Source organism: Narcine bancroftii, chromosome 1 (genome assembly GCF_036971445.1).
Source record: "Narcine bancroftii isolate sNarBan1 chromosome 1, sNarBan1.hap1, whole genome shotgun sequence".
Lineage (NCBI taxonomy): Eukaryota > Metazoa > Chordata > Chondrichthyes > Torpediniformes > Narcinidae > Narcine > Narcine bancroftii.
The window spans coordinates 391,583,841-391,599,215 of NC_091469.1; the positions used below are offsets into that span (position 1 = coordinate 391,583,841).

General features: G+C 43.0%; 1 protein-coding gene across 3 annotated transcripts in view; it reads left to right on the plus strand.

The window, feature by feature from the left end:
• Positions 1 to 15,375, plus strand: part of asb4 (ankyrin repeat and SOCS box containing 4) — a 52,127-nt gene that overhangs the window by 1,427 nt on the left and 35,325 nt on the right. Inside the window, exons 1-3 of one of the 3 annotated variants that reach the window (XM_069913673.1) lie at positions 1,715 to 1,942; positions 12,321 to 12,620; positions 13,833 to 14,323. In XM_069913673.1, coding sequence (XP_069769774.1) covers positions 1,891 to 1,942; positions 12,321 to 12,620; positions 13,833 to 14,323 — 843 coding nt within the window. In that variant the 5' untranslated portion in view covers positions 1,715 to 1,890. Of the gene's footprint in view, positions 1 to 1,714; positions 1,943 to 11,772; positions 12,111 to 12,320; positions 12,621 to 13,832; positions 14,324 to 15,375 lie in introns of those variants that run through there. The other 2 variants (XM_069913674.1, XM_069913672.1) reach the window with 2 other exon arrangements.

Sequence of the window (15,375 nt, forward strand, 5' to 3'; positions counted from 1 at the left end):
TGAGTGGAAAATGGAGGAGATACGCATGTGGGTTTAATTGATGGTGGTAGAGGGGAAACCATGTTTGAGGAAGAAGGTGGCCATTTCAAATGATCTGGACTGGAAGACCTCCTCTTGGGAACAGATGCAGAGGAGATGGAGAAATTGTGAGTAGTGAATAGAATCCTTGCAGGGAACTGGGTGTGAAGAAGTGTAGTCAATGTAGTTGTGGGAGTTAGTAGGTTTGTAAAATATGTCGATGGAAAGTTTGTCTCGCAAGATGATGACAGAAAGACCAAGAAAGGGGAGAGTGTTGTCGGAGATGGACCAGGTGAGTTCGAAGTGAATGAAATTGACGAACTCATCATGGGTACATGTGGCAGCCTTGATGTTGTATTCAATATAACAGAGGAAGAGTTGAGGGGCCTTGCCTGTGCAGGTTTGGAGCATGGATTGCTCCACTAAACCCATAAACAGGCAGGCATAGCTGGGGCCCATACAGGTACTTATGGCTACTCCTTTGAGTTGAAGGAAGAGAGATGAATGAAAGGAGAAGTTATTAATAGTGAGAATAAGTTCTGCCAGGCAGAGGAAGGTAATGGTGGAGGGTGACTGGTTGGAGTCTCTTGTCCCACATACCTTCTGTATGTGGGATGGGTGTAAAGGGATTGGATGTCCATAGTAAAAATTAGGCAATCCATTTCAGGGAATGGAGGGCATGTGAAGTATCATGGATACTGCCCTCCAGGGGAAAGACAAAATTTGTTCAGTGGGGCAAGAACAAGTGGAAACAATGAGTCTTCCCGGATGATTGGGTTTATATATATTGGGTAAAAGATTTACATGGAGGGGAGAGGATTGGAGGGGTATGGACAGGTGCTGGTCAGTGGAACGAAGAGAGTGGGGATTTGTTCCGGCATGGACTAGTAGGACCAAACTGGCCTGTTCTGTGCTGTATATGGTTATATAGAACAAGGCAGTGCGGGAATGGGAAGCAATGAGATTGGAGGCCATGGGAAAGAGGTGACCAGAGGTGATGAGGTTGGAAATGATGTTGAAGACAATGGCTTGATGTGCTGTGGTGGGGTGTGTGGAAGGGGTAAGTAGGAGAAGGTGTCTAAGGGCTGTCATCTGACCTTGACAAGGTAGAGGTTAGTGCACCAGACCACAACAGCACCACACTTGTCTGTGGGTTTGATAGTGAGGTTGGGATCGTTGCGGAGAGAGGGGAGGGCAGAGCGTTCAGAGGAGGTGAAATTAGAATAAGAGAGGGGAGTGGTGAAGTTGAGAAGGTTCATGTCCCAGTGGCAATTGGAAATAAAAAGATCCAGAGCGGACAGCTGGCCATGATAAGGTGTCCAAGAGGAAGAAGACGGCTTAAAGCAAGAAAGAACTCAAAAGAACCCAATTGTTTTTGTGCATGGATATGTTTTTTGCCACCTGCTATTGCTCACTATAAAATTATTACCTTGATAGCTGGTCTGTTGATTCCACCAACCTTTTCCAAAGTTAATTTTACACCAGCAGCCATGTTCACACAATGATTGAAATATTAAATATCAAAATGAGTCATGTGAAGACGTAATTTGGCCAAACAATAAGTACTAAATGCATTTCTATGAAGCTTTTCATGCAAAGTTTAGTACACTGTCTCACATAGCATGGGAGGTATTTGGGTGGGGTGCAGTTCAAATAAGAGTAGTGTGATAGGAATTACAGGAGTGTCAGACTGGAGAAACACTCCAATGGTTGTCAATCACCTGATGATATCCTGAGGATGAGAACATGCAATTTCAATGCAAGTCCTTCCTTTAAAATGTAGAATTTACAAGCATGGCTTTCACAGCAAGCTGCCTGGGTGAGGTTGCAGACTGACAAGATTTAAACCAAAACCATCATCTGCAAACAAAAATGGGACATTTATTTAAGGTGAATGGAGGAAAGTTTAGGGAAGATATCAGAGGTAGGTTTTTTTTTAAACACATTGAGCAGTGGTTACCTGGAATTCATTGCTAGGGGTGGTGGTAGAGGCAGACACAAGAAAAATGGTGGGGGGGGGGGGGGTTGGTGGTAATGGACTGTGAGGAAGGAAAGGGTTTGCACTATATTGCGGGCAGAAGGGCATGTGCTGCAATGTCCTATAATTTTATATTCGCAAAGAACTTTAAGAAATTAGTTAAAAATAAGTTCTCTTACATAATGTTGACTCTCTGTCATGGTATTATAATTTTCTGAATGACCTGCTATTATCTCTTTAATAATAGTTTACAGCTTTTTCCCAATGACCAATGTTAGGTTAACTGGGTGTATTTGTAGTTCGCCGAACAGTACCAGGACTCCATTTGCAGAGCAGCAGTGCGATCTGTCATTCTTTGCAGCAGCTAAAGGACCAGCATTGTTGATTATCGAGATAGTTGGCTTATCAAGGTTGATGATATATTCATTAATTTACTATTGTTGTCATTCTTGATGTGGATCTTACTTCAGCTGATTGGTGATTTAGTATTTATAAGGCAATGAGACATGTCCGAGCAGTAGTATTATTTGTAGAAATAACGAGTCTCTAAATAGGGTGTTGCAAACATTAGATCTCAATGAGTAGGTATTTGTTAGCTGTTTTTGTAAAGTTCTGGACTGCAGTTTATCAAGACAACTCTGTCATAATAATCCTGTTCGCTATGGGAGTGTGGCTTCTGATCCAATGCTGTGATATAGAAAAAGAGGTTTCAGACAATATAGAACAGTCTCACTTTTACAAAGTTAACATGTTAGGTTCATGAGAGACTTTTCACTATTTCAGTGAATATAACTGAATGAAGATATATGTGAGTGGTGAAGACATCACATCTCATTCATTCAACTTGTTCAATGTTACAGTAGGTTGGTTGAAATAAAGCAGAAAGTGAAGTCAGTTCAGTGAAGTTGCTTTAATAAGTGGGCTCACATCTAACTGAACTCCATGCTGTTCCCCCTGAAGCCCTACAACCAGAGTCAGGGACTGAGAACATTGAATTGATGAGGCAGTATGAAACTCAGTCGCAGATCAAGAGTGATAGGATTTATTCATTAAACATACCAAGACTGCAATTTTCCAGTCTGATACTTCACTTTGAGACAGGATTCTGCTCCTAAATAATTCAAAGCAAAACACAGTGCATGCCAGAATTTCTCTGGCTCATTTAATCTCTGTAATTCACTTAATGCTTTTTTCTAAATATTTGGATTGATTGTATCTGATTTATCTTGTGCATAATGTATAAATAGGATGATTCCTTGTATGTTATAAATCATAGAAAATGAGAATTTGAATTGTGACTTAGAAACATGGAGGGTAAAAATGTTGACAGCTGATTGCAAGGCATCCTGTTCAGAAAACAATGATACAGTTTGCAATATGTTAGACTGAGTTAAATGATAAAGAATCACTGGAAATAAATTTTGTCAGCCCATTATTTCAGGGAGGTCTTTAAATTCAATCCCATGATGTATTGTGTTCAAATAGATTTTGAGATTTCATTTTACAACAGCAGCCACTTATTCTAGTTTATTCTTGGTCTTTTGTAGTTTTGTTCTGCAAAAAGGGTAAAAAGGGTAAGAAATTCCTATGCTCCTTCTATGAGATATCAGCGTGGCTGAGAGAAAGGCAGAAACCTGGAGTCGGCAGTGACCAGCATCTTCCTGTTGGAATTTAGTTGTTAAAAGTGTGATATAGATATAGATAATATGTAGATATAATTTTACGCACGCACGCACACACACACACACACACACACACACACACACACACACACACACACACACACACACACACACACACACACACACACACACACACACAGACAGAGTGGCTATCGGCCACCCCGAGTGGAAGAAACATGCTGAGTTGAGTAGAGTTTCAAACCAACTGATTTACATATTCTAACTCGTGCGCTTAAAAGGTCCATGCTGGTTCCAACGGTCTGTGATCACTCAGGGTGAAAGTTACGTCAACTTTCTGTCTGTTGTTTTGCCCCACACTGAGAACCCCCAAGTAAGTCTCTGACTGTAGACTCGACCATGACTGCTGATGCTGATTTGACTGCCACATGGGTGATCCGACACATAACACCTCCTACCAGAACCAGTACTGAAACCATACTCCATACACAGTCTACTTGACTTGTGAGACCACGACTGGATGCTCAATGTCCAGGTGTGCCGGCTTGAGGCGGTCTATGGTAAATGTCTCCTCCTGGCCACCCACATCCAAAACACAAATTGCCCCATTATGATGTACCACATTGAAGGGTCCTTCATACGGCTGCTGCAGGGGTGGTCTGTGGGCTCCTCGGCGGATGAACATGTACTTGCTCTGCTGCAGGTCTTTGGGTATGAAGGAGGGCCTTTCCCCTGATGGGACATCAGCACCAGAGCCCAGAACACTAGTGTTCTGAGTCTCTCCTGAAGTCTGGTCAGGACCATTGCTGGTGTGTCCTCTTGGCCATAGGATGTGGGCACAAATTTGCCAGATACTGTGAGTGCTGCACTGTAAACTAGTTCGATGGATGACGCTGCTAGGTCTTCCTTGGGGTCTGTGCAGATGCCCAGTAGCACCCAGGGGGGGTTTGTCTATCCTGTTGGGCCCTTGGGGGAATGCCTTCAGGGCTGACTGCAGGTGTCTGTGGCAACGTTCCACCAGGGCGTTCGATAGAGGTTGGTACGCAGTCGTCTTGTGGAATTGGATTCCTAGTAACTGCGCTTCTGCTGACCACAGAGCCAAGATGAACTGCCCCTCTGTCCGAGGTGATGTGGGCAGGGAGCCCGAACCTTGCCACCCAGGTTGTGATCATCATCCAGCCGCATGCCTCTACTGTTGTGCTGGTGATTGGGACAGCTTCCAGCGACCTCGTGAACCTGTCCACCATTTTAAATAGGTACCTTTCTCTTGAGATGGGTAGTGGGCAGACGGTGTCTGCTCGAACCTCTTGTGTGTTGGCTGGAAAGGCTGCAGTAGTGCCTTTACATTCCTCTGGATCTTGGAGGTTCAGCAGTGTGTGCACGTCCTGGCCCAGTGGCTGATCTGCTTGCGTGGGCCATGCCACATGAAGCAGTCTGCGATTAGATGGGATGTCGCCCAGATGGAAGGGTGGGCTAACCCATGAAAAGTGTCGAAGGGCTGAGATTGCCCGGTGGAACTGTTGCACAGGAGTTTGGTACATCTGGGCCCAATTAGTACGTCCTTGAGGCAGAGTCCAGTGACTGCGGTTCGGTTTGCTGATAATTCATTGTCCCCCCATTGTGCCCTCTGCTGATGCTGTTGAGTAATCCACTCCCAAAGCCAAAGTCCATCTGGATGGGCATCTGGGACAGCGCATCAGCCACCGCGTTGCTTGATCATGGTGGTGAATTTGGAAATGAATGCTGGTGGGCTGACCACAGGTTGGACACCTTGGAGAACATGAAGGTGAGGGCGTTGTGATCGGTGAAGATCGTGAACTTCCTCTTCCAGGAAATACCTAAAGTGTTGAATGGCCAGATATAGGGCCAGCAGCTCTCTGTCGAATGCACTGTACTTGATCTCTGGGGGCCACAGATGTCAGCTGAAGAAGGTAAGCAGCTTCTATTGCCCTTCAACTAACTGTTCAAGTATGCCTCCGACTTCTGCTTCAGAGGCGTCTATGGTGAGGGCTTTGGGGATATCTACCTGGGGGTGGACCAGGAGCGTGGCATTTGCTAGAGCATCCTTGGCCTGGTCAAAAGTTGTCACTGCTTCTTCTGTCCAATCTACCTCTTTGCTTTTGTCAGACATCAAGCTGAGCTTGGTGGGTGGGGGGGTGGGGGGTGGGGTGGTGGCATGATCTGGGCCATTGACAGGATGAAACGGAAACGGTGGTAAAAATTAACTAACCCGACAAATTCCTGTAGGCCCTTGACTGTGTTGGGCCTAGCGAATTTGTGAATGGCCTCCACTTTCCTTAGCAGGTGAACTGCTCCATGATGGTCGACCCAGTGCCCTAAGAAGTCAATGGTGGGTAGGCTGAATTTGGTAGGCGAGGTTGACTGCCAGACCATAGTAACTGAGGCAGCAGCGGAATAGGAGCAGGTGTGCCAGGTGTTCCTAGCAGGAGAAGATGGCTACCAGGATGTCATCCAGGTAGATGATCAGAAAGTCAAGGTCCTGCCCTACTGCATCTGTCAGGTGTTGGAAGGTCTGGGCTGCATTCTTGAGGCTGAACAACATTTTAAGGAATTCTAAAAGGCTGAACGGGGTTATGATGGCTGTTTTGGGATATCATCTGGATGGACAGGGACTTGATACCTTTGCACCAGGTCTATCTTTGAAAAGATGCCCTGTGCAGGTTGGCTGTGAAGTCCTGAATGTGAGGGAATGGGTACCTATCAGAGATGGTCATTTCATTCAGCCTCCTGTAGTCCCCACACGGTCTCCATCCTCCTGCAGATTTGGGCACCATATAGAGTGAGGGCCCCAGAGCTGTCTGAAAACTGCACAATGCCTATCTCCTCAATCTTGTTAAACTCCTCCCTCACTAGTCGGAGCTGATCTGATGGTAACTTGCATGTTCAGATGTTCAGGAGGTGTCCCTGATTGGGATTGTGGTGCATCACAGCATGTTTGGGGGCTGTCGTGGAAAACTGCGGCATGATGATGGATCATGAACTCCGACCACACACCCCAATGAATTAATTGTCCAAACCCATGACTGAGTCCAGATGTGGAGCCTACAATCTGGCCTCGCTGAGGTGAAAGATTTGAAATGCCTTTGCTTCCCTTCAGGTCCACCTGCAAACAGTGTGCGCGGAGGAAGTCTGCACCCATCACTGGTTGTGACACTGCAGCCAGCGTAAACATCCATGTGAATTGACTGGACCAAATTGCAAAGTGGCAGTGGGTGTACTGTAGGTACGGATGGTGCTGCCGTTGGCTGCCACGAGTTTTAGTCTGACCCTTCTGGTCCTGGTATCTTGGCTTGAGGGGGGAAGGATGGTGATTTGTGTTCGTGTGTCAACTAGCAACCTGTGCCAAGAGTGTCTGTCCCAGACATACAGGAGGCTATCCTGCTGGCCAGCCGCTGTAGCCATCAGCGACGGCTAGCCCTGTCATTTTCCTAGAACGAGCATGGCGGTTGGCATCAGCAGGCCCTGAATCTCCACCTCTGATGGTAGAAAAACCAAGACTCTGAGCTTTTGTCATCTCTTGGTGTGGGCATTGCTGGGGTGTGGGGTAGCTGGGCCTTCAGATGTAATGCAGCACTAATTCCGACCCTTGATCCGCGGGTCAGAGAAATCCTCATTTGCTAGTAGGAGGCAGATATCCTCCAGCATCGGTTCCAAAAATAGCTGATCAAAGAGCAGACATGGTGTATGGCCATCTGCCAGCACTAGCATGTCACTCATTAGGGCTGACAGTGTGCGGTCGCTTAGACCATCCAAAAGCAGCAACCGCACAGCCCATTCGCGACATGTGAGGCTGAAAGTGCTGACCAATAAGGTTTTGAGTGCCTCATACCTGCCGGCCTATACAGTAAGGATATTAGCAAAATTCAGGAAGGAAACAGCTGAAGTTTAACAACTTTTTCCGAAAAGTTTGCAGTTAACCTGCTGTTGTCATAAATATTTGATTCTTTGTGTGCCACTTTGTCTGTGTGTACTGTTCCACTCCTACAGAATGATGAGAGAATAGGCATGTTTTGTATCACTTAACCAATGTTTAATTCTCCTTCTAAGTCTGTCCCTTGAGGTTGATGATGACTTGTTTCTGCAGAGTTGAAGAGACTTGCATGTAAATTCTCTAAATGTGGAATGGCCATTGAACATGAGTTGCAATATAACAGTGTTAGTCGAATGCCAAAGAGATTAAATACAACTGGATACAAGCCCTGTTGAACAATCTTAACATACACACATATAGATATTTATCTACTCATGTCTCACATAAAAAACATCAGAGAAAGGAGCAGGAGTAGGCCATATGGCCCGTCAAGCCTGCTCTGCCATTCAAGAGATCATGACTGATCTGATGATAGGCTCATTTCCACCTACCTGCCTTTTCCCTATATCCCTTAATTCCCTTACTATGTAAAAATGTATCCATCATTTTAAATATATTTATTCACATATAGAAACAACCTGCACAAACACACTGTTTTCCATATCCCTTAATTCCCCAACTGTGTAAAATCTATCCAATCTTATCTTAAATATATTTAAACACACACACAAACTTTACCACCAATTCCCCCAAACCCACTTACCACAGAGCATTTCTCTATTATTTGTTACCTTCTCCTTCTACCCATCAGTCCATCAGATTTCCTTCCACAAATTCCTCTTCTCTTTACTTTTCCAACCTCTCACCAGTCCCCTCTTTGTTCACTCCACACCCTTCCTTTCACCAGATTTTTGCCATGCACTCTCTTTGAGACTACCCTGAACTTTTGATAAAAGCAAACCACTTCAGTCCTAGGCTTGAGATCAACCCATGAATCATGTTCTGTCTGGGCCAAGAAGAGATATTGTTCCATGGGGAACTAAACTTTGGTTCCTCATTTGGGCTAGCACCAATAATCCTTATTTATGCTGAAAGAGAATTCAGACCCTATTTGCAGTTCCAAATGTTGCAACCTGTATTTATACAACAACAAAATATTAATGCTGTTATGAGCCCAGAGGACCCCAAAACCCAGTAGCAATAGAAATTCACTAAGTCAAATGCTTACTTAAACAAAAGTTGCTTTTAATTGTCTTTAAACATAAAAACAGGATTAAACTTTAACTTATTCTTCTTTGGCTTGGCTTCGCGGACGAAGATTTATGGAGGGGGTAAAAAGTCCACGTCAGCTGCAGGCTCGTTTGTGGCTGACAAGTCCGATGCGGGACAGGCAGACACGGTTGCAGCGGTTGCAGGGGAAAATTGGTTGGTTGGGGTTGGGTGTTGGGTTTTTCCTCCTTTGCCTTTTGTCAGTGAGGTGGGCTCTGCGGTCTTCTTCAAAGGAGGTTGCTGCCCGCCAAACTGTGAGGCGCCAAGATGCACGGTTTGAGGCATTATCAGCCCACTGGCGGTGGTCAATGTGGCAGGCACCAAGAGATTTCTTTAGGCAGTCCTTGTACCTTTTCTTTGGTGCACCTCTGTCACGGTGGCCAGTGGAGAGCTCGCCATATAACACGATCTTGGGAAGGCGATGGTCCTCCATTCTGGAGACGTGACCCATCCAGCGCAGCTGGATCTTCAGCAGCGTGGACTCGATGCTGTCGACCTCTGCCATCTCGAGTACTTCGACGTTAGGGATGAAAGCGCTCCAATGGATGTTGAGGATGGAGCGGAGACAACGCTGGTGGAAGCGTTCTAGGAGCCGTAGGTGGTGCCGGTAGAGGACCCATGATTCGGAGCCGAACAGGAGTGTGGGTATGACAACGGCTCTGTATACGCTTATCTTTGTGAGGTTTTTCAGTTGGTTGTTTTTCCAGACTCTTTTGTGTAGTCTTCCAAAGGCGCTATTTGCCTTGGCGAGTCTGTTGTCTATCTCATTGTCGATCCTTGCATCTGATGAAATGGTGCAGCCGAGATAGGTAAACTGGTTGACCGTTTTGAGTTTTGTGTGCCCGATGGAGATGTGGGGGGGCTGGTAGTCATGGTGGGGAGCTGGCTGATGGAGGACCTCAGTTTTCTTCAGGCTGACTTCCAGGCCAAACATTTTGGCAGTTTCCGCAAAGCAGGACGTCAAGCGCTGAAGAGCTGGCTCTGAATGGGCAACTAAAGCGGCATCGTCTGCAAAGAGTAGTTCACGGACAAGTTTCTTTTGTGTCTTGGTGTGAGCATGCAGGCACCTCAGATTGAAGAGACTGCCATCCGTGCGGTACCGGATGTAAACAGCGTCTTCATTGTTGGGGTCTTTCATGGCTTGGTTCAGCATCATGCTGAAGAAGATTGAAAAGAGGGTTGGTGCCAGAACACAGCCTTGCTTCACGCCATTGTTAATGGAGAAGGGTTCAGAGAGCTCATTGCTGTATCTGACCCGACCTTGTTGGTTTTCGTGCAGTTGGATAATCATGTTGAGGAACTTTGGGGGGCATCCGATGCGCTCTAGTATTTGCCAAAGCCCTTTCCTGCTCACGGTGTCGAAGGCTTTGGTGAGGTCAACAAAGGTGATGTAGAGTCCTTTGTTTTGTTCTCTGCACTTTTCTTGGAGCTGTCTGAGGGCAAAGACCATGTCAGTAGTTCCTCTGTTTGCGCGAAAGCCGCACTGTGATTCTGGGAGAATATTCTCGGCGACAATAGGTATTATTCTATTTAGTAGAATCCTAGCGAAGATTTTGCCTGCAATGGAGAGCAACGTGATTCCCCTGTAGTTTGAGCAGTCTGATTTCTCGCCTTTGTTTTTGTACAGGGTGATTTAACTTATTACTATTAACCTAACTTAACCCCCCCCCTTTTAATTCTAAGCACATGTGTATGTAATGTGTATATGTTCAAGAAAGTTATTTACTTTAATAATCCAATCATTCACTTCTCACTTCTCCAAGTTCACCAGTATCAGGCAATTCTTATACTGTGCACAGAATTTAACATTTATAAATTTTCACCAGGTTCTGATGATGAAAGATAAATGGTTACCGCTCAGGAAGGTTCTAGTTGGTTTCAGAGTGAAATTTTTTGCTCGTTGGACGCACACAAACTGATTTCCTCCAGTCAGTCACTTCATTGTCTTGCCGAAGAAACTTGCCCCATCATGGGTTTTTCAAATGATAACCTCTTCTTCTAGGTCACCACAGAGTTCCTCTTGTTTCCCTTATTTCAGGAGAAACACTCTAGCCAACCATTTCCTCTTGTAAGGACTATAAGGGTTCTGAACAGGCTGAAGTCAGAGCTCACAACCTGTCTTTAAAATGGGGTTTTCATCAAGCCTGCCAGCTTGCCATGTTGCAGCCTCAAAAGCCACTGCAGAACTGACTTCTCTCTCCCTCTAAGAAAAATCCTGTTTGTTCTTTCCTCTCTCTTCTTGTAAAAAACAACTTCTCCCAAGGTTTCAAACCCAATCCTGAAAGATTTTTTATCAGCATTTGAGCCCGGACTTCTCCATTTGCACCCACTTTTGAAATTCCTTCCAAAACATTTCCATTGTTTCTGCAAAATCACTGATGCCTGAATGTCTGGCTTCAGCAAAGCTTTTGCATATCTGTTTGTGAAGTGACCTACACTAAACCCCCATAATCTATCTCTTTAAAAAAAACATATTTATATATAATGTAACCCATAACAATGCAAACTGTATTTACAAGAAATAAAAACAGAAACTGCTAAAGAAACTCAAAGGTTGGCAGGATTTGCAAAGAGGGAAATGGAGTTAACTTTTCAAGTCAGTGACCTTTGATTAGAAAAGGGAAAAGTTAGAAAATAAATGTTTTCACTTGTAGAGAAGAGGTGAAAACAAAGAGAATTCCTGCAAAGAGTAGTTGAAGCTGAAGGACAAATTGGGTGTTAGTGCCAATGGAGGCAGGATGATGTAGACATGTTAATTGCAGCAGGTCTGTGTTCACTGCCTCAAAGTAAGAAGCAGACCAATTTTGGAATAAGGAGAAATAAGGAGAGAGCACAAAATTCAAAGCTGTCTTGTACTGCTTGCAGAGAGAGGAACAACTGGCTTGGTTCAGATCCTTCTGGCTGCCTTCGGAATGTTCATCTTTTTTGAAATCCCATCATTCTAAACTGTCCTCCAGACCATGACTCATGCTCTGGGCCTTCTTCCACTCCAAAGCATCCCCAGTGGTGGTTTATCATCCAAGTCCAGAAATTTTTAGATCATTTTCTGTATATGCACAGTCCGTCTCCCACTCTCTCAGCAGTCCACCTTCACCTTGGCTCTCTAAGGCAAACTGTCACTTTTTAACATAAAATCACACAACACATAGGCCAATACACAACACAGAACTCTGTAACAAGTACAGATATGTTTTTGCACTACCGATAAGTAGAAATTCTGTCTGGCCTGCAGAAAAATGAATCTCAGAATTGTATGTGATGTCATCCATGTACTCTGACAATATTTCTGAACTTTGATCTTTTGAACTTTGATGTTTCAACTTGTGACAGAATGGGAAAACAATTTGGATACATAGAAACAAAAATAATACAGGTTCGTTTTATACCTTTATTTCCGCTCCTTTTTCTTGTATTCATTTTTCTAAAATGACAGACAAGAAGCCTATAACTTTTCAGAATACTTCCAATCTTACTCTAAATGATTCATTCATTAGAAATGGAGAGAATTGGTACAGATGACAGTTGGTGTTGATTTGGAACTACCTAAATGACTGTGTAATTAATGTTCTTTTCCTTTTTCCAGGTTACTGGCTACCAAGTTACAAATTAGGGACATCCTGGACTGCAGGCCTACACTTAGCAGTAATGCTTGGCAACCTGGAGAGTATTACAGTGTTGTTAAATCATGACGCTTGCATAAACTATCAACCAAATGGGAAAACACCTTTACATGTTGCCTGTGAGGTGAAAAACAGGGACTGTGTTAGTGCTCTGTTACACCATGGAGCTAAAGTAAACTCATTCTCCCTGAGTGGACACACTCCATTGCATTTATGTCATACCAAGGAGTCGATTTCATGCGCAAAACTACTGATCTGGAATGGTGAGCTGCATAAAATGAGACTATCTTCATGGCCTCAACAAAATCAAACATATACACCAATAATTACATAAATATTCGGTATAGTAGCTGATCTTAATCAACACATTTTGTTTATTATGACCTTACCTTAAGATCACATTGTCCATCCATCTTTACCTCGAAGCTTTAATTAGTAATATTTTTAAATCAGAGTTGTATCCATCAGTGATTTACAGAGACCCAAATGTCTGCTAATTATCACTGACTGCCTGTTTTCTAGTATCATAATTAGGGACAAGTAATTCTAAGGAAAATACAGATAACTGTGCCAAAATTTCTGATCATTGTGTGCAATTTACGAGTTAGATGCAAAATATTGATCTTATAAATATGTAAATGCCAAGGAATTTGTAAAAGGAATAGCTCAAATGGTTTATAAATATGACAGAATAAAAATAAATTCAGTCCAGATTTTTTTTATAGTCCCCTTATAAATTTTACTGAGGGACAAATATTACAAAAGAAATAAGTAGATTAGAATCATAGAGCAGGGAAACAGACTTTTTAGCCTATCTTTTGCTGCTGACCACCAAGAGCTTATCTACACTTATACTATTTACCAACACTTGGTCCATAACCTTCAAGGCCATGGCAATTCAAATGCTCATCCGGGTACTTCTGCCTCTACCACTCTATCAGCAGTGCTTTCCAAATTCCAATCAGTTCTGCACCAAACATTTCTTCCATATATCCCCTCTAAACTTCTTACTCCCATGATTTGGATGAAAAGTGGGAATGTTCAAAAATACATTTGGTTTGAAATGTTGAGTTATTTGGGAGAAAAGCAGCACTCACATAAAGGAACCATCATCCGCTGTCAACTTACTTCTTCTGCCACTTTACAGCCAGATGTACCAACAGAAACAGAACACAAAAAATTGTAAATAACAACACATTACAAATCTGAAACAAAAACTAAATGTACCTTGGAAATATAAGCAGGTTTACAGGCAAGCAAAATAAAAGAGGCAGGTTAACATTTGAAGTCCAGACTTTGTAATTATTGAAGGATTTTACCCTCCATTTCAATTTCATTTGTTGACTTATATGTGAGCACATATTTTTATTCAAGCAATTACATACATTTATTTTGCTGTGATTTTAGGAGTTGCGTTGGTAAGGCACTAGTGCTTTGAATATGAATGGCAATCTCTCATACTTGATTTTTAACAGGTGCAAAAGTGAATCTACAGACCGATAATGATTACAAAGAAACACCACTACACACAGCTGCACGGTTTGGTGTACCTGAACTTGTAGCACTGTATGTTGACCATGGAGCCCATGTTGACAGTGTCAATATCTATTCGGAAACCCCACTCATTACAGCAATATGCTGGGCACTAGAGATGAAAGAACAGGTATACAGCACAGACCATCATCTGGTCTGTAGAACGCTAATTGACTATGGAGCTTCTGTAAATGCTCGAGAACGGGATTATAAATCTCCACTTCATAAAGCTGCATGGAATTGTGACCATTTGCTTATACAGATGTTGCTGGAATCGGGTGCATTTGCTGGTTCAATGGACGTTAATGGTTGTGCCCCTCTACAATACCTGCTGAAGGTAACAGCAGTACGGCCTGCAGCTAAACCAGAGATTTGTTACCAACTGTTGTTAAACCATGGAGCTGCAAGAATTTACCCTCCACACTTTCACAAGGTAGGAAAGAAAACGAGGAATTAGAGAATGAATATGTCAATCATATTAAATAGCATCATTATGGAGCATTGTTTACAGAAATTACTGTTTATACACAAAATATTTAACTTGTTTTTAAAATATTAATTTGGCTTATAAGTGGTGTCACACAGGAAAACATGAAATTGTCCATTTTGGAACCCTTTTAACTAAATGGTGAGAGGTTGCAGAGTTCTGAAATGCAGTGGGTCAGAGTGTACTGGTGTGTGATTCGCAGAAAAACTCATATGCAAGTATAGGAATTAATCAGGAAGAATAATTCCTAATTAGATGTTGTTGATCATTACTTTGGTATTTGAATACGAAAGTATGAACATCTTGCTTCAGCTTTATAAGCATTGGTGGGACCACAATAGATTACTGTTCAGAGCATTCCTTATTTGATGGAAGATGCTAATACTGATAGAAATTCAGAATAAGTTTACTGCACAGACACTGGAATGAATGGTTTTGATTCTATGAAGAAGATTTGACAGTGTAGGGTTATAATAGAGTTTATTCAAACATATAAAGCCAGCACCTTTTTCCCAGAGTTGGAATTGGCAATACTAGAAGACATAATTTAAGATGAGTGGAGGAAAGTTGAGGGGAAATATCAGAGGTAGGTTTTTTTTCCCCACAGAGAGTGGTGGGTGCCGGGTCACATTGTACATGGGTGGTCGTGGAAGCTGGTGCAAAAGGGTCATTGAAAATAAACTGTTAAATAGCAGATAGTTATAAGAAAAATTAAAGGCTATGGACTGTGAGGGAGGAAAAGTAGACCTATATAAGTCAGCAAAACATTGTTATGTCTTGAGTTACTTGGGAGGCTTCGTAAATAATTTAGAGATGTAAGATTTCATTAACAGAAAAGGCTTTACTTACTAATGACTTCCACCATCTAAGGAAACTGTTCACACACACATAAACATACGCCACACAGTGGTGCACTACAGTGAGAAGGGTGTATTCTTATGCAATTACAAAAATAGTTCACATTATCTCGGCTATATGACAACATCATGAGCTAAAAG